Source organism: Carettochelys insculpta, chromosome 3 (assembly GCF_033958435.1).
Source record: "Carettochelys insculpta isolate YL-2023 chromosome 3, ASM3395843v1, whole genome shotgun sequence".
Classification (NCBI taxonomy): domain Eukaryota; kingdom Metazoa; phylum Chordata; order Testudines; family Carettochelyidae; genus Carettochelys; species Carettochelys insculpta.
Genome location: NC_134139.1, coordinates 70,448,761 through 70,473,780, shown reverse-complemented (window position 1 = coordinate 70,473,780; position 25,020 = coordinate 70,448,761). Strand labels below are relative to the sequence as shown.

Below are 25,020 nucleotides of genomic sequence, written 5' to 3'. Positions count from 1 at the left end.
CAAGCTGCAGGGGTGTTGTGGGGGGGGGCAGGAAGGGCCAGGCTGCCCCTGGCTCACCCACCACCCATTCAGGGACCCCTCTGTGGCCAGACACCGCCTTGGTCACTAGCTTGTTGAGTGGGGGCAGCGGGGCGCTGCACTCAGCATGTCCTCAAGGCCCCACGGAGCCTGTGTGCAGCAGGGCCTACTATACAGGCCACATGTGGGGAACAGGGACATTCTCTTGAACCAGAGGGTGTTGGTTGCAGCTCACAGTGGGGGGTCAAGGCTTCAGGGGCTAAATTGCATGAATGACTTACCATCTCTTCTTGACTTTCTGACAGGTGCACCTACGCTGTCCAAAGGGCAAGCCAGCCCCATCTCACCACCAGGATGAGCCTGCAGCTGGAGGGGCCATCACTGCATCCTGGAGGAACTCCAGAGGGACCACAGTGCTGCCCTTTGGAGGATAACTGACCTCATGGAGCAGCAGTTGTGGGACAACAGGGAGTGGGGGTCACCGGCCTGAGACCAGCTCAGTCCCACTTTGACACTGCCATCGGCCTCTGGCAGGATGTATAATGGCCCTGCCGCCTCCCACTGCCCTGCTCCCACTGGCCATCCTGCAGGGTGGGGCCATGCCCCACCACACCCCATGTCCCCCCTGTTCCCTATGCTGGCCTGGGCCCCACCACCTCCATACCTCCCCCAGGTTCCAGCCTCATTCCAGCCCCAAAAGGGGCCCTGAATCTGCAGCAGGAGGGGATCCCAAGCCTGACACTGCTCAGGGTCCCACTCCCCCTTGGGTTTGCAGCCCCTCCACCCCCATTATTTTGAGCCCCCCCCCAGCCCCTGTACCTAGACATCCTCATCCAAGTTCTCATGTCTGTGACTCCTGTCCCAAGTATCCCACATTGTAAATAGATCAATGCGCTGCACTGTTTATAAAATAGTTGTTTATTACACCATTCCTTTTGCACTGTTTTTTCTTTGGTTCAATAAAACAGTTATTTCCACATCAGACCTGCAACCCTGTTATTAGGCAGGTGTCAGGGAGACGGGAGGAGGCAATGGGATGGGTGGTGGGGATGGGATAGAGCTGAGGGGTCTGAGACCTCCACTGAGGGAGTCCTGGAGATGGTTACTGGGTGCCATGGGAGAAGCTCTTCCTCAGGGCCTCTGCACCCCTCCTGGTGGATTGGAGCTGCACCCAGCTGTTCATACTCACAGCTGATATCCAGCCCCCACCTTGGGAAGAAAGCCTTCCCTTTTCCCTCCACTATGTTGTGCAGGGCACAGCACACAGCCACTAGTTGGGCACATTGTGCTCTCCCATGTTCCGGCACGTGAGCAGGCACCTGAAGCATTCCCTGAGGTGGCCAGAGGCACACTCAGCCTGCATCCTGGCCCAGCTGAGGCAGGCATCGGAGAGTATTTATGGATGGGGTCCAGCTGGACGGTGTATGGCTTCATAATCCAGACCATAGGGAGCAGGCTGCATCCCACACAATACCCAGTAGCATCTGAATATTTCCAACTGCCAGCTCATGGTGAAGGGCCCATGTGCCTTCCTCCCCCCTCCAGCACAGGCCAGAGCTGTGGAACACAAGGGCATCAAGTGCCCAGCCTGACCACCCAATGTAAATGTCTGTGAATTGGCCATGGTGGTAGACCAGGGTTTGCCAGCACCATTGAGAAGTATCCATTTTGGTTTGTTTATTTGTCCCTGCTATGCTCCAGGCTGTGGCTAGGGATCTGGATCCAATCAGTAGCCCCGATGCATTTCGGAAACCTCAGGGTGGTGAATCTGGCCACAACTGCATCCACATCTCCCAGGTGGATGATCCTCTGCAACAGGATAATGTTGGCAGTGGCCACAACCTGCAGAGGGAGGGGACCATACACACACAACAGACTGAGGGAGGGAGTCTTGGCTTCACCAAGCTTGCCAGGAGTCCTCCCATGAAGCTGCCCCCATCACCAGCAGGACTGTGCAAAGGTGGGATGACACAGTTCCCTCCCACACCGACCCAACCCCTTGCACCTCTGACCCCACTTCCCAAGGGTCCTCCTTTCGTGGGACAGCCCCTCCCCCAGGCAGGGACTGCAGCCTGAGAATGCCCTATCTCCACGATGAGGGCCCCAACAGTGGAGTTTCTCACACCAAATTTGTTTCCCACTGAGCAGTAGCTGCTGGGGGTGGCAAGCTTCCACTGAGTGACTGTGATTTATTTCTCCATGGGGATGGTGGGCCTCAGCTGAGTGTCCTGTCTCTGGAGCATGGGGGTGAGGCAGACACAGAGGTCCAAGTATGTGGTCTTCCACATGTGGAAGTTCTGGAGCCACTGCTAGTTGTCCCACTGTCCCATGACCAGCCAGTACCACCAGTTGGCACTGGCACAGTGCCTCCAGATCTGCTTTTGCACCCAAGGGGTGGGCACAGGTGTTGCCATCTGGCAGCAATGGCATGCTCCTCAAAGATTGTGTCAGGCTTGCCTTCTGTGAGGAAGAGCATATCAGGAGGTGCAGCAGGTGCTGAAGCACCTCTGCGTGGGGCCAGCGCAAGTCCAAGGCTGCTCTGGCATCTTGGCTCACTGGAAATAGCTATGTCTCCCAGAACGCATTGAAGCTCTGCACTAGATGCTGTGTTCTAGCAGTGGTGCTATCGCTCATGGAGGTAGACATGCCTCAGCATGGGCAGGGCATGGGTGTCTGTGGGGATCCCTTTAAGAGTGTATCTTGCCGGGCCTCCCAGAAGGACCTGTGACCCTGTCTGCTGTGGTTCTGGATGGCCATTTTGTTGAGAGAGTGGCCAGGCAGTCTTGACATTCTCTGTTGACAGAGCAGATCAAATGAGCAATCCACTCTGCTGTCTGGATGAGATCTGTCAACAGGAGTTGTGTTGAAAGATATTTTCTGACAAAAACTTCTGTCAACAAATTGCTCTAATCTAGACATAGCCTTCAAGGATAGAAGAGGAAGATGCAATATTTTCATTACGGGAAAGATCATGAGCAAAAAGCACCACTAGTGCATGAGATATTTAAGATCCAGACTACATAAGAGCTGGGTGTTAGAGAACATTTGAAAATGTTTGTTTTAATCTTGACATGAACTTGCTTCCACAATATTGTTGCTTATGTTCATATTAGTTCAGAATCATTTTTTGTGTTATTCCTTAATTATTTTAAACTGATCATTCTAGAAAGTTAGGTGGCTAAGTAGACTGTGGGCCAGATTCTTTGCTGAGTTACAGCCTTCAGCACCTGCTTTAAGGATCATTAGGCTGGTGGCTTAGGCTGTAGTAGCATGGCCCAGCCCTTGAGGAACAGACTCCCATTCCCACCCCTCTCTCAATTCCCCCTGTGCCACATGGTGATCTGATACCAAAGAAAATCTGGCTAAGTAGCTCTGACTTACATGTATGTATATATAACTTCAAAAAAATCAGGATGTGCCCTTGTGTTTTTGAGAAACTTCTCAAAGTTCTGTTCTATGCATAGTATCCCTTTCTCTATATGAAATACAACTACAAATATCTGAAAAAATATTTTCTCCCTCCCCACCCCCACTTTCTCTGTGTGGATGTTCAGTGTAATTACTATTTTTGTCTATTGTAAAAAATCCTCCAGCACAGAGTTGCTTTGGGTCCTCATTTGGTCTGCTTGAAACATGTTTTTAAGGTGTCCAATTACTCATGGTAGGGCATTTTCAAACAGTAAATGTATGAACAAATTCCCTATTTTTATGAATTAAACAATTTACCTGTATCCTTGATTAAGGCATCTATTCATCAGAGAAAAGGCTCTACTGCCAACTTGTGAACAATCTTCTCAGAACCAAGTAATCTTGGAGATAAAGGGGAATGATGTTTAGTTTTGACTTTCAGATACTGTACAGGCTTTTAAAAACCACTGCCCTGTGCTTGTCAAACATTAACCAGTTGAAGTTTTGTGCAGTGGATTTTAAATGGTTTAGAGAAGCCCAAGTTAATTGTTTCAGTAATAAATTATTTTTATTTTTAGCAGTTTACATAAGGCTACTTTGTGAACCTAAAATGAGAGATTGGTGCTTTTGCTGCACAGGGAGATTTGCAACCATTTTGTTCCATCTTCATCCAAATTGTTTTGCAAGTTTTACTTTGAGTTATATGATTGAACGCACGCACGTGCATACACACACACGCACAATTTCATTGAATCTCAATTAAAGCTACCATGTTTCACTCTGGTTTCACAACCAAAGCCATTCAAGGCTTTTATACAAACCTATAAGGCAGCCCAGCTTCAGTTCAAAGTACTGTGAAGCTACGAACACCTGAGCTGAGTTTCAAGCTATTAAGGAAACCCACAATCAGGAAAGCTTCATGTGCTCTTGAATTTCTTCAGAGCATTTTACCTAGCTCTGCTTAAGCTTGTTGTAGCTTGTTTTTCAAACATTGAGATAGGGCCTGAACTTTCAGATAACTATTGCTAGAAATAAGTCATGTTACCATATTTAATCCCACTCATGTCAACTCATGGTAATAAGCACTACATGAGTAGCAATGGGTTCACAGTCAGCTTATGACCATTGTGGTAAAAAGATGAATTGATTTACGATGGAGTGGGAGCCATGAGCTCATCCTGACTCTAACTTCTTGTATGACCATGGGCAAATCACTTTTCAGCTCTCCTGCCACAATAGGGCCATCTGTAAAACAGTCCCACTTTTGTGAAGGTTTCAGAGCTATGTGGCTGCAAGTGTTGTCAGTGGTAAGTATTCTTACTCCCAGGTTGAAGTTCACTTTTCCCTCTGATCATTGCTCATCTCTATTGTAACTTCTAATGGTTTTAGGATGTAGTTGCATCCTGTTTTAAATGTAGAAGTTAGTATTTCAAAGATGATAGCTTTTATAATAAAACTGAGCATGCATTATATGATGCTTATGGCTGGCAGCCATGAAGTGGTAGACTGAATGAAAACTGAGAGTCTTTAGATTTTTGTTGGGTTACAATTCTGTGTAGAAATTCAGCTTCAGTGAAGTTCATCCCAGTTCCTCAGGACAAAACGGAGCCTTCAAGCCTTAACCCCTCAAAGTAAGGGACATAATAGCAGTTTTCAGGTATCTAAAAGGGTGTCATAAGGCAGAGGGAGGGAACTTGTTCTTCCTTGCCTCTGAGGATAGAACAAGAGGCAATGGACTTAAATTGCAGCAGGGGCGGTTCAGTTTGGACATTAGGAAAAAGTTCCTAACTGTCAGGGTGATCAAACACTGGAACGAATTGCCAAGGGAGGTGGTAGAATCTCCATCACTGGAGGTATTTAAGAAGAGGTTAGATAGATGGCTTTTAGGGATGGTCTAGAAAGTGCTTGGTCCTGCCATGAGGGCAGGGGGCTGGACTAGATGGCCTCTCGAGGTCCCTTCCAGTCCTACTCTTCTATGATTCCATGATTCTATGAAATAGCCCTTGTAAATCAATCTTCAAGACAGAAAACTCAAAGAGGGGACTTAGGTTCCAGATTCAAGGAGTACCTGTTAAACTAGCAAGCTTATGAGAGAGTTAAGTTGTTCATGATTTTTGTTAGTCCTGTTCACAGGAATAAATTTTATCTGAGTTGGCACATGCACATAGCAGGTATTGTTGCTGTTCCTGAAACTGGTAAAATCCCTGAGATGAAACGTGTTGTGATTTTGTGTGCCTTATATCAGGGATCTTGCATAAAAAACATAAATTGAAATCCAATGAAAATCAAAAGAAAAATTACATTGGAAAGTAGACTCTTCAGAAGAGTATAGTCAATATAATTCTGGGTTTTGTATTCTTTTTGTTCGTCCAATATGATAGTTGTCTCTGACTGCAGGCACGAGACATTCATTAAAAATGCACTGATCGTGAGTTTTGTGCATCTCTTGGTGGTCACTTGATAACAAATAGGATATCTTCATGTCACCCACCTATTCTGATGGCTGATCAGCCCAATTCTGGAGCCACAGATCTTATCATAGAAGAGGCAGGTGTTAGTAGCTGTTGGAGGTGTGAAGGACAGTTTTTGATGCTCTCTTCTTCTCTGCCTGTCTTCATCTGCAGTGTGGCAGGACCTTTCAAATTGTGCCAACCCCTCAAGGATTACCGTTCTCCACTGGGTAGAGTCTTGGGCAAGGTTCTCCCAAGCATCAGCACCAATGCTGCACATTTTCATGTGTGCCTTGAGCATGTCCTTATATTGCTTCTATTGGTCCCCAGTGCTCCTCTGTCCTTTCTCCAATTTGGAAAACAGAATCTGTTTTGGGAGGTGTTGATCAGACATCTGAAACACGTGACCAGTCCAACCAAATTATTGATGATAATGGCTTCAATTCTGCTCATGTTTGACTCTTCCAGGACCCTAGTGTTCATATGCCTATCCTCTCACTAGATATTTAGTATTCTCCTGACGCAGCGTTGATAATATTGTTTAAGTGCCTTCAAATGATCTTGTGTGATGTATAGGTTTCACATGCATACAGTCATGTTGGAATAACCACTTCATAGTATACAAGGAGCTTTGTCTTGGGACAGATGTTCCAGTTCTTGAAGATCCTTTGTGAAAGCAGAATTTGTACAGCTCAGACCGTGCAGTATTTCTGTATCAATGCTGACTTTAGCAGAAAGATGACTTCCAACGTATAGGAAGTGCTCCACGTTTTCCAGCAGTTCTCCATTGACTTCAATAGAAGGTTCATGAGATTGTCCCATCGGTGAAGGTTTTTGGAGCACCTTGGTCTTTTTGATGTTCAGTGTGAGGCTGAGATTCCCGTATGCCTCAGCAAAGGCACTTGAGGTGATCTGAAGGACTGTGGGAGAAAGAGCAACAACCATATTGTCATTCACATACTGGAGCTCCATGATTGAGGTTGTACAGGACTTGCTTTTAGCCTTTAGTCTCCTGAAAATGAAAAGCTTCCCATCATTCTACAGAAAATCTTCGCACCACCTGGAAGCTGCCATCCATGAGGTAAAGCATCATGGCAATGAAGATGCAGAACAGTGATGGGGCAATGACACAGCTTTGCTTGACTCCTGTTTTGACCTCAGAGGGGTCGCTTTGTTGTTGCTCAATACTGTGGCAGTCATGTTGTTGTGAAGCAGCATTAAAATGCTAATGCATTTTTTGGGGCAGCCAATCTTTGAGATGATGATGATCCACAGGGCACTACAAATGATTGAGTCGAATGCTTTCATCAGGTTGATGAAATTTACATATAAGAGTTGGTTGTCTTCATGACATTTTTCTTGCAGTTACCGGCCAGTGAAGATCATGTCCACTGTTCATTGGAATGGTCAGAAGCCACACTTGGACTCTGGGAGATTGTTTTCTCTCAGTGGCAGGCGTCAGTTTGCAAGGATTTGAGCTACGATTTTCCCTGATGTTGCCAAGAGGGAAATGCCACGATAGTTTCCACAGTCCAACTTGTCACACTCCTTGAAAAGACTGAAAATCAGTGTGTCTCTGAAATTCCATAGTATCTGCTCCCTATCCCAGATCTTGAGAATCAGGAGGAGGAATTTTTTGTGGAGCTCTGACCCACCTTCTTTGAAGACTTGGGTGGGGATTCCCTCTAGTCCAGTTAGCTTGTTACACTTCTTCATTTTGATGGCAGCTTAGGCCTCACTCAGGGTAGGCAGTGTTGCAAGATTGTCTCTAGGTGTTTGCTGAGGGATTTGGTCAAGGCATTCAAGGACCACAGTGAAGCAGTGGTTCAAGAGCTCATTATAGTGCGTCCCCCAGTGAGAAGTAATGTCTTCATTGTCTTTCAAGAGTTTGGTACCATCCTTTGATCTCAGGGGATTGATTCCATGGTTTCACATAAACATAAACAGCTTAGGTAGCATTGAAGAAACCTCTTGTATCAGTGATGTCTGCAAGATGCTGGACTTCTTGTATCTTCCCAGTCCACCACTGGTTTTTCAGAGTCCTTGTTTTACATTGCGCTTCTGTCTTGGCCATTGCACGTGCTTCTCTCTTTGTTGTGCAATTGTTGTCACTTTGCCAGGCCCTAAAGGCTTTCCCCTTTGCCTCAATCAAGCATTCAATTTCCACATCATTATTATCTGACCAGTCCTGATGCTTTCATGTCTGGTAGCTAATGGTTTCTCCACAAACTCCAATGATGGCATTTTTGAATTGACACCACTGTTCTTCCACATCTTCAGGGTGTGTTATCAGCAGCTTCCTTTGAAGCACTATCTGGAAGCCACTTCATCTGATGGGGTCCTGCAAGCCTTTTACATTGATCTTTAATCAGATCTGTTTCCTCTGACTTCTCCATTTGGTGACAATCCTAATCGCCATTGTGGATCAAATAAAGTTGTGATTGGTCCAGCAGTCATCAGCACTAGTCATTGCATATATGAGACGAACATCATGCCAATCCCGAGTGCAGACACTGACAGTGTGTTTTGATCGAGGATGTTGCCATGAGGTCTTAAATTTGTTTTTCTGGTGGAACAGTGTGTTTGTGATAACTAGCTCATGTTCCACACATTTAGAAAGTAGGAGCACTCCATTCGTGTTAATGTTGCCAACTCCTTCTTTCCCAGTAGTAGTCTGCCAGAGGTCCACATCTCTTCTAACCCTGGCATTGAAATCCCCCAAGAATATAATCTTGTCTTCTTTGGGGATGTCTTCCAGGACTGTGTCCAGTTGGGTGTAGAACTTCTCCTTCACATCATCTTCGGCATGTAGAGTTGATGCATAAACACTGATGACAGTTGCTTATAGGTTTTTGGCAAGCTTCAAGTGGACAGTCATAAGATGCTCACTGATGCCAACGGAGACTTCAGATAGGATCTTTGTCAGGTCATTCTTGTTGCAAATGCTACTCCATGAATTTATTTTCCTTCCTTTGGGGTTCCTTTCCAGAAAAATGTGCACCCTCTGCCTTCTTCTCTTAGCTGTCCTTCTTCAGGTTTATATGTTTCTGCCAGGGCAGCGATATCGATGTTGAATTGTCATGTCTCATGGACAATAATTGCCATGTATATTTCAGGTTGCTGACTGTCTGGCTTGTCCATTAGAGTCTGAATGTTCCATGTTCCAAAGTTTACTGTTTGATTTTGACCACAGGGAGGTCAACCCACTTGATGCAGTTATCTACTCAGGGGGATTGAGGTGGACCACATTTAAGGCACCTTTTCTATCCCCCTCCCTATGTGGGCTGAGCAGAGTGGATCCTAAATAAGGGTGCTCAGTTGTGAATGCAGCAGCCAGACCATTCTACCACTGCAGTCCTCAAAATGGAATGACTGATCCATATGTCCATCACCTACATGCTGGTTCATGGCTAAAAGCTTCTAGATTTCATAATCCTTCTCCCGTCACCACTTGCCAGTAATTGTAGAATTTAAGTTTAGGAGAGTAGTACACAGAGGAAGACACCTGTGCGTGACTTCTTTTAACATGGGAGAACTGTTGCACTGTGGCCACCACATGGTTCTTCACAGAGACAACACAGGTCCAATGACATAGAATCCATGACAGCTGGAATGAACCTAAGAGGGATGCCACAGGGAGTCTCTCATTCTCTGCAGGGTCACCCTGTTGTCAGGATCAACAGGGAGGGTCCAAACAAAAATGAGCTTAAAAGTCTTCAATGGCAGAACAGGAGGAAGATATCTAAGGTAATGCTACAATGGCTGTAAAGGTGGATGAAGGCTGCAGTGGACAGGAGACTCCCAGTTGTTTTGTACATGTACTCTTACTGATTAATGGTTTGGATCCTGGCATTCTTAGAAATGTCTCTTTCCTAGGGCAATGCCCCAATAGTTAAACCAGCTTTTGCTCACAGGCATCATACGTAAATATGGGAGAGGTGGCAGTGTTCCTTTTATGTTTTTCTATCCATTGGCAGAATAAATTTTATGTGCATTAAGGCATGTGCAGATCAACACCACCAGAACATGCGCCCACTGTGGGTGGCTGTGGGTGCTCTACTAATCTGCTGGAAGGCACCTGAATCTCTCCTGGGTGGCAACCCATGCACTTAGCTTACCGAGAACACTGGGAGGAGGCTGGTGGTAGAATATTTTTCAGTACTTCTTCCTGAAATATTCTTTCCCTCATTCTCCATAAGAACCCAACTCTGTTGATTTTCAGTAGTCATTCCAAGGTCTTTGTATGTAAGGTCTGCTTCTTTACGTCTTTTTCATGACGTGGTCCCATTTAGTTGTGTAAATTGGGAGATGTTTCTCTTGAAGCTCCTTTTGAACTTATTTTTTACAATTTGCCTTTGTTCTAATCTCTGTTTTATTTCCAATTGGCATGCATTGTTATAAATTGAAAAATGGCCTGTAAATTATTTATCTTGAAATGAAAAACTACAGAAACTTGTGAAGTATTCTTTTTGTACCTAATCCATTTCCTGTCTATTGTGCAGCTAAAGTTGACCAAGAAAATGAAGAGAAGTTACTGACAGAAGCACATAAAAGGTGAGAGAAATTAGAATTACTGCAATCAAACCTTTTCCTTTGAAAGATGTGTTTTCGTTAGCAGATACTGCATTGCTAGCTAACACTAACAACAGAATTTTCTGGCTAGCATATGAAATATATTCAGAAAATATAAGTTTTGAAAATTTAATGTCAGCTTTGTTTTGAACATTAGAATAGAAAATCAAAATAACCCAAGCATGCACAGAACTGGAAATTTACCCATCTTTATGTTTGAAAAATAAAAATAAGACAATAGATTAGTGAAATGTTTGAACCAGTGATGCAGAATAAATATACTATACACATACTCTTGGCATTATTCATTAAATACTGGTTTCTGCACATATGGAATATCTGCTGAACAAAATAATACTGTTTTGATGTCAAGAAAGTGTGTAATTAAATGTGATTTGATCTGTAAGCATTCTTCTTCAAATGATTTTTGTGATTAAAACCAAAAACTTCACTACATACTTGAGCACTGTAAAATTTTCAAAATCTGGAAACTTCTCCAATTTTGCTGTATTGCACAACTTGCAGTGAGTGGGGGGTATGCATGCATGCAGATATGGGGGAGATGGGCCATGTGTATGCACACGTTTTTCAGTGTTTTTAAATGATGGGTTACAATGGAACATGAAGAAAGATTATTTTGTCACTCCTAGTAAAGGACGAAAATGAAAAACAGAACACCACTTGTATTTTAGCATTGTCTGATAAGAATGACAAATGCATATATTTGCCTGGTTTTATTTTTGGTGCATAATTTATTTATTTTTAATACAGTACTGGTGAATGCAATTAGAACTTCTTACTAGATACAAGTATGTAGGTTAACATGCCTTTTATAGACTTTGCTAAATGGAAGAACTCGTTTCTTCTGGTATTAAACCATCATCTTTCCACAGAATTATATTGAATTACCATCACAGTGCCAAAGTTTCAAGCAGGCTACATCTATGCAAGAAGCATCTGTTGACAGAAGTGCCAGTCAGAAGGGACTTCCCAGCAAAACTTCTGTTGCCAGATTGCCTCTACACATAAAAGCAGATTGAGAGAGCAATCCACCCTGTCAGCATAGAGCAGCCAGACTGTCCGGCCCTCTCTCGATAGATGAGCTAACTGGAAGCTCCTGAAACAGGGCTGCCTGGTGAACAGAAGGGCTCCAGAGCATCTCCTCAGCACTTTTTTCAACAGTACGCCATTGAGAGAGGTGTTATACCTGATCTGTTGACAAAGCACATTTTGCACATAGATTCGCTGCATTTTTTTTTTCTGACAAAAGCCCAGTTTTGCCAGAAAAACCCTCTCCTGTAGACATAGCCCCAGGGAATAGACAATCCCATAATATGACCAACTCTAATTTGGTCTAGTCTCTTTAAATTCAAGTGGCATAAGATTGGATTACTAAATAGTGCAGCATACTTTTGTGTTTGGGGCTCATGATGTGAAAATGGAACAAAAAAGTGTCACTTTAGCTCATCTGAAATATTGCTAAATTATATGTCAGGCATTATTAAAATCATTTAAAGGTTTATAATAGCTAAACTGTAGCCTCAGGACCCTTAAATACTGTGATTCAAATGTCATACTAATACCCAATCTCTGGGTAAGCAAAAGACATTTCTGAGTATTCCTACTGCATTGTTCTGAAAGGGGAAGCTATCAGGGAGTTCACATCCAAACCTGGCAAGTCCTCAAAGGTTCTGTGCCTCAGCACTGTCTCTGTCGAGTTCATCTTTCCTGTGTCCTCCCCATTTCCTTGCCAGTTTGGGGTTCATTGGAAGTGTCCTAAGACAGTGTGCCTGCAGTCATGGCTATGGCTGCACCTATTGTCTCTTGGGACAGTCGGAAGGAGAACAGAATGCCAATTCCTGTGTGTGCAGAGTCTACATCCTACATGGGGGAAAGGAATTATGCCTTATGAATACATTGTATTTAGCAAGGATAATATGGCACTTTAGAAGACTTATGTTGTACACAGAAAAAAGATCTTATTCTGTCCACTCCCTAGCTAAGTAAAAATACATGTATATGATAGTATTCCTTTAACTTGTAGCAAAAAACACTGTCTCTTTCAGCTATATGATAGAATTGCCAAAAAAAATCAAATTTCAATGTTTTAGACTCAGTGCACTAAAGTGTACTTTACAAAAACATATTTATCCTTTCTTTTTCCTCCCACAGCTGAAATTCTCAATTCAGTTACTAGAACTTTTACTAGGATTGTGAAGGTTGCTTCTTGGTCAGTCTGCTTTTCAGTAGGGTATAATCAGTGCTAATTTTTTCTCCAAATGTCTTCTAAATGAAATGCTTGTGTGTTATTTTTTTTAAAAGAAGGAGAGCTTAGAAAAGCTAAACAAAATATTAGTGATATTCTGTTAATCATAGGGGCTGTGGCTACAATGCCCCTCCCTTTCAGAAGGGGTATGTAAATGTGGCCAAACAGAAATGCAAATGAGGTGTGGATTTAAATATCAAGTGTCTCGTTTGCATACTCACATGGGATCTCTATTCCAGGAGAGCTGATTTCAAAAGCCAAAACATCCATGTACATTAAGTTCATTCAAAAGGAAACTCCACTTTCAAAAACACCTTTCTTCCTCATTTTTTTCAGGAAGAAGCGTATTTTTGAAAGCAGGGTCTCCTTTAGAATGAACCGTGCCTGCATGGTTGTTTTGGCTTTCAAAATCAACTCTTCCAGAATTCGGATCCCATGCTAGTATGCATGAGATATTTAAATCTATGCCTGATTTGCATTTCTGATCGGCCACATTTGCGTGCTCCTTCCTAAAGGAAGGGGCAGAGTAGCCAGAGTCAGGTAGAATGGCAGTGCATTTAATGAATACAGAAGTAAATAGTGTGAGAAAAAGTGGTGAATTAGATGGAGTAAAATGAATGTGATTAATATACTTGAATTTTTCTTTTGAAGTGGTTAACTTCAGCCTGTGTATAACTTAAAATCTACCTCCTTTTAGCTGTAGTATAGAAAACTTGTATCTCCATCAACATACAGAAGTTCAGGGTAAAAAGCACTTACAAAAATTTAGTTTGAATAATGTTTTGGGCTCAGTGCACTAATGTGTACTTTTAGAGACACTCAGTTGTGCAGGCGATGAGCTGAAATGGAAAGTTAATCTTCCATGCATAACAAAGACAAAGAAAATGGAATGTTTGTTCCAGAGACTCCATCCAGTTTATAGCTGTTCATTTGTCACAAGTGAGAAAATGTTTAATCGGTTCTGAAATGATGTACTCTCTTTATTTATCATGTTTAGTGACTTTCAGAGTGTCAGTATTTAAAGTGTTTATCCAAGGAATGGATTTCTGGCACATGGATAGAATGAAAAGTGAAATGTTTAGCATACAATAGGCATGTGTTCCAAGATGTCTCTGAGTAAGTATCTTGAGATGAGAAGAAGGCACACAGGTCTGTGTTTATCTAGCTTATGCAGGCAGACAAGGAAGGCTCCAGCCTGGTATTAACACTGCAGTGACATGGAATGTCTTCACCATCCCCCAAACAATTACATCACTCCCTCAACAATATTGATAAAGTGCAATAAAAGGGAACCTGGCACTTTCCAATTAGACCCTCATTCGTAAATACTTGTGAACCTGTCAAATACTTCACAAGTAGAAACCACTTCTTTTTTTCCATGAGGGAGAAAAAGGGAGGGAGAATGTCCAGAGCAGAAGGGCTAAGAAATATATTTTATATTTTCTATTTTAAATGCTCCTTAAGCAATTTAGGTTAAACACATCTCATTTTGTCCTGGGGCCCTCAGCTGTACTAAATATTCATCAATGAATAAAATGATCCTCACTAAAATTGGAACACTTGACCTTGTTTTCACTAAGAACTAAGAAGAATCTTTCTATTCAGTTACTGAATATTTTTGCTTGCTGAAAAAGTTTTTAATCATGGCCTTTATTTAGGGGGAATATCAAAGAAATTTTAATTCTGCCTTTTTGGAAAGGAAACTGCATTTAATTCAGTTTTTAAGAGATGAGGTTTCATTATACAACTTATTTAAGGGAAGAAAGCAGTCTATACACACCCCCTCAAAAAAAATCATAGTGGCATTGTCACAGAACGCAATAGATATGATGCTGATTTTTTTCTTCTTCCTTGCACCACCACTTTCATTGCCGGGGAAGGGCAGTAGTTGAAGCACAGGTTAACTAGCACATGTTCAGACCTTTGTGTGGCTCCCTTCTTTTGCCATAGAGGTCCCTGCAGAAGCAGGAGCTAAGCAAAAAAAGCCAGACCCCTCAAGAATGGCAAAAGCCGTATTTCAGTGAGATCAGTTTCCTTCCCTGGACTGTGTGCTTGCGAATGAGCAGCAGCAGCCTCATTACCTGTTATTTATGTTGCTTTGTTTAATGTTTCATTTAGACCTAATCCAAAGTCTGTTTTTCACATTCGGGACTTCTCTCTCTTTTTTCTCTTTTAAATGACATTCTGGTTTTCCTGTATCAGTAGCATTAGAACATTTAGCAAGAGTCTTCCTCTTTCTGTACCACCACCACCTTGCCTGCCTATTACTGAAACTCTTTAGAATCCATGTACAAATTCATCTTCTGGATTTTATTGAAGACCTGGGATACCTTCGGATTTTGGAGTGTCTCTAGTTCCTAGTGCTATCTTTTTCGCACCATATGAAGCAACAGATTCTAAGCCCACTACAGTGTCTGGGCTAGTAATGTTGAGATTTGAGTGAAACGTAACAAATTCACACTGGGAAGCTGACCTGCCAGAAACCATTAATTTTCATGGAAAATTACTCAGAGTCTAATTATTTGTGTGGAGCCTATGAAAATGACATTGTTTGCAGTAGTGTATATTTAGAATCTTCTAGATTTGTGCACATTGTGTCACTTCCAACTATTAAAAACTCTGTTTATGTATATATTTTCTAGGATTTCAAGCTAAGTAGTGATAAGAGGTGATTACAGGGAAGCACACCCACGTAAGGATGGCTTTCCTTTGAGCTCCATAGATGGCTGAAAACTGTATAAAGTAGCTTCACAAGTGCATGTTGCTATTGATTCCCTGGTGAAGGCCAGATAGATGAAAAGTGTTGGAGTATGATCCTGGCAGGGTTATGTTCTGACTGTTTTAAACAGATACAAGAATTTAAAGTAAGTTTTTCGACATGAAATTAAAAAGAAAAAAATGTTCTGCGATACAATAACAGATACTTGATTTATAAGAGGACAAATGGATGGTTCTGGACATTTTTACTGGGCAGGGAAAGTTGGAAGAGTACAGCTGGATATGGAACACCTGTTTTCTCATTTCAGGATATATTTTTTTGGATCTGCTTTATAATGTGGTACAGGTATTTCTACATTCCAAGGACTGATAGGCTTAAAAGTACTCCCCAAGTTCTGTCAGGTACCTCTTTGTTGTCAGAATTTTTTAATGCATTTAGCAATGATGTGTTGCTCTCTGCTGTAGCAACAGGTGAGTTGTAAGAATGTTTACCACCAAAATTCCCTGAGAAATAATACAATCCTTGCACGCACAAAACTTCCATCAGCTTTGATGGAAATAGATATGCTAGGGACCAGTTCTTTGCACTGGCTCCTGTGCTGACAAGTTGAGGACATCTAAATGAATAACAAACCTGGGATGAACTGGAACTGTTGAAAAGCAATAGCCCAAAATGTAGCACCTATGTCTGGTAAGCCTTTAAAATCTTAAATGTTCCTCCCACACCACTCCCTGCCACACAATGGCTTGTATTTTCTTCAAAGGTGATCTGGAAAGCTAAAATGAAATTGAAGTAAGGCTTAAAGTATGTGTTGAAAGCTTCCCCTAGCAAAGGTGAGAGAGGGGAGAGAGACTGAGGAGAAAAACAAAGTTAAACTGAGGCATATAGTCAGACTCTTTCTCCTCTGGATCCCTTTCCCTCCTGTTTTTCTTGCCATCCATACCGTTGTGACTTTCCATTCATTGAAAGTTGGTTCCTTCCAATTAGATCTCTTTCTCACTTTGTGGCTCATACTGCTGGTATGATATCAATGTGCATATCAACTCCATGTTAGTTGTAACAGGAGGGAAAAAGACTGAAAAAAGGCAATAGGTGGTGTATGAGTTTAGAAGCTGCCGCAGATGGGGACAGTGGTTATTCTAGTCTAGCGCTCTGTTTCTGATAAGGGCAAAGGTCAGAGCATGTTGATCCCATTGAATGGCTCAGTAGGGAATAAACTGTCCAATGAAAAGTTTCTTCTAAAACCCAAGCAGCTAGTGGTTTGACTTACTCCCAGAATCAAGAAAATATATACCCATTTATAAAATATTTGTCATAAATGATTTGTGAATCATTTTATTCATTTACAACGCTGTTTTCTGAATATTTAAGTATTATGTTTTGCATTTGAGGTCCCCCCACCTTTTATGTTTATTTCCTGTTATCAGTTTTAAATATGTTGCCTTTTAAATTCATTAGAGGACTTCAAGTGCAAACTGAAACGTATGAAATGTCACTCTGGAAAAAGGTTTACAAGTAGCAATTTTATGCCATAGAAGATTGTTGCTTCTTGGAACAGCTAGTTCTAAAGCTCATCAGGAGGCTTTATTCTTAGCCCTGCAGTAAATGAGATGCAGGAGTTAATTCCAGAAGTAACTATAGTGGAGCTACTAAGTAATAGTGACATCAGTATGATTAAGTGACTGTGAAAATTGGCACTATAGCATTAAGCTTTTGGAAAAGGCGGTTTAAAAATTTCTCAAGGAGCTAGTTCAGAAATTAAACTCCAAATCTTTTTTTTGTTTGTTTGTTTTTGGCTTTGTTTTTTTAAATGGGACACAACTGCAAGTTCAGCAGGTGGTTTCACTACACTGATGCCAAGATATTTTTCCTGAGAGGTTACAGCTGACTTAGAATATGATGAATCATATTTTTATTGTGACGTGCATTGCCCTGCAGGCTATTGCGTGCATTGAAAGTTATCTTTCATCACATTTCTCAGTTAGCTAGTTTAGCTATTTTTTTAAGCTCCTCAACTTTTGTTGCAAAGTGGAGTAGGAAAATTAAAAAAACTGAGTAGGAGAAGTAGAGAAATCCCTGTAGGTATTACCCTCTTCCGTTCTGCTGTAAGAATTGTCTTATGGGTTAGATTCTGATCCAGCTCCCAATGGACACACAAGTTAGAAAATTGCAAGGAATGTGGTTTAATTGGGCCATTACCAGTGCCTTTAAAATGAAAAAGTGCCAATACTCAGCTACCTCCCCACTCCCTTCCCCCAACCAATCCCATGGCTGGAGCTGCCGATACTCAATACTGGCAAGTACACCATAAAAAAAGAACTGGCTGTAACATTAATTTTATCTGGAACACATCATTCCTCACTAGATTGTTTCCACTTGGTGAAGAGCTGCTGTCAGTCCCTCTTTCCTCCCTGAGAGGTCCCAGCCCACTGCTGAGACCTCACCATGCTCACTATGCCAAGTATTAGGCAGCCCAACCTGTAGCCCAGCTTCTTTAGGGGACACCAGGCATTAACAGAAGCAGTGTTCAGTGTTGTCTGAATATTGAATCTGATACTTATTATATTTAAAGAAAATTATGTCCCTCATTCTGCATCCACAGAAACACTGGGCTTCACCAGCATGGAATATATTTCAAGACTGGGCCTGTGTCAAAATATATCATTTATAGTAAAGCAAAAATAAAATGTTATGTGGAAACTCAACTTTTCTCATGTGCACATACAACTCATTAAAAATGGTATCATAATTTTAACTGTAGCTTTATGGCATAAAGCAATAAATACCCCTCCACCCAACTGTGCAGCAGCAAGTTTCAGAACCCAGTCAACTGTCTCAGGGTTGCTGGACTTGCACTCCAGAACTAAAAATAGCAGCAAAGATTTTTAGGGCCCGGTTAGAGCCCTGGCTTTGAGACTCAGTGTGGGTGTGAGGAGCACCTCAGAACTTAGGTTCCAGTCTCAGTGTGGTAGAGTACACTGCCAATTTTAGGCCTGCAGCATTTGCCCCATGAGCCTAAGTCGCTTGACTGTGGGTCTGAAATTTACTGTCATGAATTGTTTTCTTTGTTTTTGGTTTATTTTCATGGTAGATATGCTTGTAAATGCACTAAGTTGGGAAGATAATGTATTTCAGCAAAACCAGCTGGTGCGGGGCGGAGGGAAAGTTGGAGCTTAATCTATTGTATGGTATCTGTTTGATCAAGAATTCTTCCTTAAGGCTAAGAGCTAGGATCACCAAATTTGTATGTAGCTTCCTCTTATAACTTAAAGCAACATAAGGGTTTGGTCTTGCCAGGAAAGTGGGATGTGCCTGGAATGGGATTCCTTCTTATAAAACCCAAACAAAAAACCAAGCCATCCTGAAGCACCTTAAAGATTAACTATTTTATTTATTAGCTTTCATGAGTTGGGCCCGTTTCAGGAGATTCTAGAGTAGAAATTAGCATTCAGGGTAAATATAAAGTAGGAAGGGGGAAAGTGGATCTAACCCATGAAATTAGTAAATTACTAAAAAAAAACAAAAAACAATCCCTTTTTAAGAAGTCTAAAATAAAAACTAACTTCATTAAAATCACTATTTTGACCCATACACTCATCTACAGAAAGCATGTGCATTTTCCTTTTCTCTTAGGCTGCATCTACACTGAGAGAAATTCAGTGTAAAATAAAATTGAATACTTAATCTCAATACCATGAATTCGAATACAGTGTCCACAAAGCTTCTTGAAATTCAACCCACCTTTTTTCCATGTTGAATCTCTTTGTCCCCATTGCCCAGTGCAAACTTGACAACATGAGCATTGCATTGTGGGTACCTGTCCCACATTGCTTTAGCCCTGGTTGCTTGTGGGTATTTCATGTTGGAATCCCAGAATTCCAATCTCTATCCCATAATTTACTGCCTCTGTAACCACACGAAAATGCACTGGAGATTGTGCCATTTCCTGCTGCTGCATTCCAGCACAAGCATGGATCCACAAACATTCCAAATCATAGCACAGATGGTTTCAGCAACTGCAGTGGCTGTCATGCAATTTGTCCTTCAGTTCCAAAGCTTAATGGTGCTTGTCTATCCCAGTGGTGGTGGTGCTGCTGCTGCTGATGACAGTGAGGATGGTGTTTTGGAAAAGCAATTGTGCCAACTGCGGATCATGAACACCAAGCTGGTGGCTGCCATGAATGCATTGACAGTGGAGCGGCATTTTTGGATTTGAGAGACCAGCACATACTGGTGGGATCACATCATTTTTGAGTCCTGGGGTGACCAGCAGTGGGTGCAGAACTTTTGCATGCTCAAGTCCACCTTTATGGAACTTTGTGATGTGCTGGCGCCCACCCTGAAGCACAGCAACACCAAAATGAGGCCAGCTTTAACAGTACAGAAGCAAATCGGTTCTGCGTGGGCAGATGTACAGTGGGGTCTGTGGTGATGGAGGTGGCTCATGAAATCTGTCGTTGTGTCCTCAGGAAGAGGCCATAGTGGATGGCTTTGCTGCCCAGGGCTTTCAGAGCTGCAGTGGGGCAATAGATGGCGCGCACATCCAGTCATGGCCCCGGCACACCTGGCGTTTGAGTATGTTAATTGAAAAGGGAACTTCTCTGTGGTCATGCAGGGGTTGGTAGATCACAAAGGTCATTTTACCGACATCAACGTTGGCTGGTCAGGGAGGGTTCATGAAGTGTGCATATTCCGAAATTCAGGATGGTACCAAAAGCTCCTAGATGGGATTTTTTTCCCTGACTGGAAAATCAAGATTGCCGATGTGGAGATGCCCATTATTATATTGGATAACCCTGCTTACCCTCTACTCCCCTGCCTGATGAAACCCTACACAGGAACCCTGGGACCCAGCAAGGAAAACTTCAATTACAGATTGAGCAAGTGCAGAATGATCATGGACATTTGAAAGTGAGGTTCAGATGTTTATTGACCCTTTTGGACATTTCTGAAGCTAATATCCCCACCATTATTACAGTGTGTGCTATTTTGCACAACATATGTGAATTAAGGTGGGAGAGTTTCCTGTCTATATGGAATTCTGAAGCAGAGGCAATAGGCAGGGTGCACTCGCAGCCATCTACACTGCCATCCACCAGTACCCATGCACATGCTGCAACAATAAGGGATGCTTTAAAAAAACATCTTGATGACTGATCTGAAATGCACATGGTACCTATGTATGTCTCTGCCATAATGCCAATAAATCAACCATGCCGTAATGAATGAATGCTCTTTTTTGGTGGGACAAGGGAGTTTCGCTGCCCTTCCCCCATCACCTGGTTCCTTCAGCCTGCTGCAGACAAGGGAGTTTCACTGCCTAGCTGTGCCTTCAGCAGCAATCACCCTCCCCATAACTGCCCTATTTCCTCAGCCACGCCTCTGCTGTGAACAAGGGAGTATCACTGGGCAGCTGTGCCTTCAGCGGCACTCACCAGCCCCCTCACCCACCTCTTTTGATTTGTGTTCCCCCCCATGCCACTCCTGCAGGACAAGAAATGACACCAAGCTCAAAGGACCAATTTTATTTTGGGAGGAGGAGAGGTTTCAGTGGCCGGGAAAAAAAGCCTTCTCAAGGGTGCTTGAATAGCCTTCTGCAATGGCAGTTGGGGCCGAAGTGGCAAGGTAACCTTGCCCTCCCTCTGTGTGACAGGGGACCTCGATGAAGGGTGGTTGACACCTTCCCTTCAGGGGACTCTGGCCAGCAGGTATCAGCTGATGCCCTGCTGGTTTGGGAGTCCCTCTGCAACTCGAGCAGGGAGAACAAGATCTCCATCTGCTGAGTAACAGCTGTTACAAGCTTTGCCATGACCTCAGTCTGCTTTGTGGCAGCCTCATTCATTTTGGATAATTGCTGCTGCTGCAGCTCCAGCATTCTCTCATTGAATTTTATTTGACTCTGATGCCACTCAGCTGTACTGTGACGCCACTGAGCAGTGTCCTTTGTCAAGTTCTTACACTCTGCATGAGTGTCCTGCGTGTGCGGCATGATTACGTCTTGTTTTGCTTTCCTGCATCTCCTGTGTTTTTCTCTGCCACACCAGGCACTGGGTCTGGAAAATGAAGGTCAAAATTGAGGTACAATTGACATAATGGGCTTTGAAGTGCAATGAATGGCTCTTTCTGTGTACTGTCACTGAAAATATGCTTTTGAAGGACACATGGGTTATTAAGGATGGGACCCTGACTGTGCATTTCACAATACCTCACTTGCCATCACTTGTCCAGCACATTGCTTTGTGGACATGGTAAGTTATAAGCAATTGTCCTATTTTGGTGAGAATGGGAAGGTCTGCAAAGCAGGGGCAGCCACCGGGTGCCTTGAAAGGGTGTCCTGCGTTAGTGGCAAATGTACCACTGTGTGTGGGGACTCGGTGCACAATAAAAATAATGTAAAGAAAATAAAATCCAAAGAGAGGCTGGATGTAAAGGGACATGGGAGAGGAAAAGCACAGCAGAGGAATCCCTGCATGGCGCAGGGGGATTCCTGAGAAAAGAAAACAAGTGGTGTTTGGGTAAGGGACATGGGAGGGGAAACACCCAGCAGATCCCGACAGCTACGTGGTGAGGGAGGCAGGATGGCATGAAAAATGAAAAGAAATGTAGGTTGGAAATGCACATGCGCGGGGGAATTCCCCCAGAGCCTGCAGACTGCATTGTGGGGTGGGGAAAGGAGAGCCCACCGGCTGCTATAGGCCAGTGTAAAGGGTCAGGACTCATGTTAAAAAATGCAAATTTCCATACTTCTGCAGGGTTCCAGAGAAGACATCACCCTCTTAACACTAACAGATATGGAGAAAGAACAGCTACTCCTGGAAAATTTGCTAAAATACTGTGTGGTGCCATGACACCAAATCGCTCTCTTGTTGCCTCTCATGGCAAGGTGTGCTACCATGGAAACCTCAACAAGTCAGGCCTGCCCAAGAATCTTGAAACAAAAAAATAAGAGTGCCTGTGTGAGAAGCACTGTTTCTGAGAGGCACAGAAGCTCAACTAGCAAACCTGTATCTATGCAAAACCCTAGTTATACCCACCCCCAACCCACTTCTAGCATGCAGAATAAAGACTCACCTGAATCGCTTGCTCCAGAGGGCTCAAGGACTGCCATGGAGGGGACAGTCTATGGTGAAGAGCTCAGGGCTGTCCAGAACATCTTCCTATGTCCCTGCTCATTGCTTCCTCCCTCCTCTTTGTTGCCCTCTTCCTCTGGTCCATGTTGATCCTCTGTGCTCAATCCAGAGTCCATACCAGAGCCTCCACAAGTATTATAATTCAGTTTGGGCTCAGTGGTGGGGACATTCCCTATAAGCATGTGAAGCTGTTGATAATAGCAGCAGGTCCATGGTGCTGGCCCAAGACTGATTGGCTTCCCAGACATTTTGATAGGCCTGCCAGAATTCTTTCACCTTCACCTGGGATGGCATTGAATCCCAGGAGTAATCTCAGGCAGCCATCATGTATGCCATCTGATTGTAGTTGGCAGTGTTTCTCTTGGCCACCCGAAGTCTCTTCACCACTGACTGTTCTCCCCAAATGGCAATGAGATCCAGAATCTCCTAGTAGTGGGCCCAAGCTGGGGCTCCCTTGTGAGCCTGAGAAGTGCTAGTCAGATCACTACCCTGAGTGCTCATGATTGCAGTGTTGGCTACTAATGTGGTGTAATGTGATGGGCAAATGGACGTCCTTTTTATTTGTCAGGCTGGGCTGCTAAATTCCAATTCAAATTTTTGTTTAAATTCAGATTCAATCCAAACTTCATGGGTTTACTTTAGCCTTCTTCGTGCACACCTGAGAGCAGCTCACAATGAAGTGGCCATACCTGGAGGATCACCGCATAGCTTTGTGGGATACACTTCTGGAAGCTAACAAATTTGAATTAAGGACATGGTGCTTCCACACTAGCTTTGATTCGAGATTTTAAATTCAAGATAGACCCTATAGCCTTCTTCTAATATCAATATTCTCTAATCACCATTATGGTTCAATAAATCAAGTTAACAGTATTACATGTGAAGACAGTCACATTTTAATATTGAGCTAAAATCTAGAAATTTGAATTTATCTTGTAGCATAGATGCAGCCTTAAAGTACTTAATTAAGGACCCAAGCAACACCTGGTAAATCTGTTGTTATGAGAATAATACCTCTAGCCTTTTGCAATGAGGCCAATGGATTGCAGGTCAAATATGCTATTATTTTGGGTCTGCTGGCACCTTTTTTGTGCAAGTTCAACTGGTAAAGAATTATTAAATATAATTGAAGTACATATGTTAATCTTAACAAACACCTTCTCCTAACTTTCAAACATGACACAAATGGGCAGTTAAGCACACAGCTTATCACACACCCATGTAACTCAGCATGTGACTTTTACGTTGGGAACATCATGCTGTGAGAACACAGGCCACATATATCAGTGAAGAGAGAGTACATTGAAACAGATTAAAATGAAATGTTGGTATGGCAAAGAAAAATGTAAATAACTTGAGCCATACTTAGATTGTAAATGTTTGAAATCTGTTGTACCATCAACTGAATGGTATAAGAAGCAGCATGTGAAAAGTGTATTAGAAGAGCCAAGATACAGAATGTTAGGGGTATTTTTCCCCCTCCCTTTCCTGCGACAACATAATATTTCATCAAATGAGAAGGTTATACAACTTTGGAGGGTGTTTATTTTTTAAGATCTGTGCAAATGGTATGTACAGTTGTGTGTGTGTGTGTGTGTGTGAAAGCAGAGTGAACTGGAATATTTTCTACCCACTTCCATCCTTATATTTGCTTTCTAGCTTCATTGTTAGTATCACTTTCCTCATTTCCAATTAGCAGATTGAATGTGTAGTATTTGCTAAGGAATAGTTAAAATATACTCAAGTTGTTTGGGCCTTGTTTGCAAGAAGCAACCTTAACTTTGTGTCTAGTGAAATTTTTTTCATAGTTTCCAAGGCCAGAAGAAACCACTTTATTATGTTTTTTTTTAATTATGATAATTTTGTTTGGCCTCTTATATAATTACAGGTTATAGAACTTCCCCAAATAATTCCTAGTCCATAACTTTTGGGAAATCATCTAGTCTCGATTTTAAAGTTGTCAGTGATGGAGAATCCACCTCAACCTTTAGAAATTATTGCCGTGGTTAGTAACTCTCACAGTTAGGAATGTGGTTTTTTTTTCCAAGCTGGTGAGATGGAAGAAAAGGAGGAAAAAAAAACAAACCCTAAGAAAAAAATTCTGCTGCATGTGCAATGGTGTATTTTGTTTGCTTTTGAACAATAACAGACTTGAAAAGAAATAGTTATTAGAAGTATAGATAATTTAATTACAGATCGGGATTTTTAAATTGGAATTCGCATAAACACAATAGGCCAAACCTTTGGATCTGACTAAGTACATGTTTTGTACAGGACCTAATGAAGATGCTAAAAGGCCAAGTTCTCTTTCCACTCCCATGATTGTTAATTTGCATGGTGACAGATTCAGTCCCTGTCATAATTTTCAGCCGCCAATAATTGATGTGTTTTGCAAGCACGAATGGACCAGGGACCATTGCTGCACTTCTGCTTTGTGTTGCCCTGGATACATTGCTG

General features: G+C 42.6%; 1 protein-coding gene across 1 annotated transcript in view; it reads left to right on the top strand.

Moving 5' to 3' along the window:
- Positions 1-25,020, top strand: part of FMN2 (formin 2) — a 265,037-nt gene that overhangs the window by 202,386 nt on the left and 37,631 nt on the right. The window contains exon 17 of the mRNA XM_074989102.1: positions 10,379-10,430. Coding sequence (XP_074845203.1) covers positions 10,379-10,430 — 52 coding nt within the window. The remainder of the gene's footprint in view (positions 1-10,378; positions 10,431-25,020) is intronic.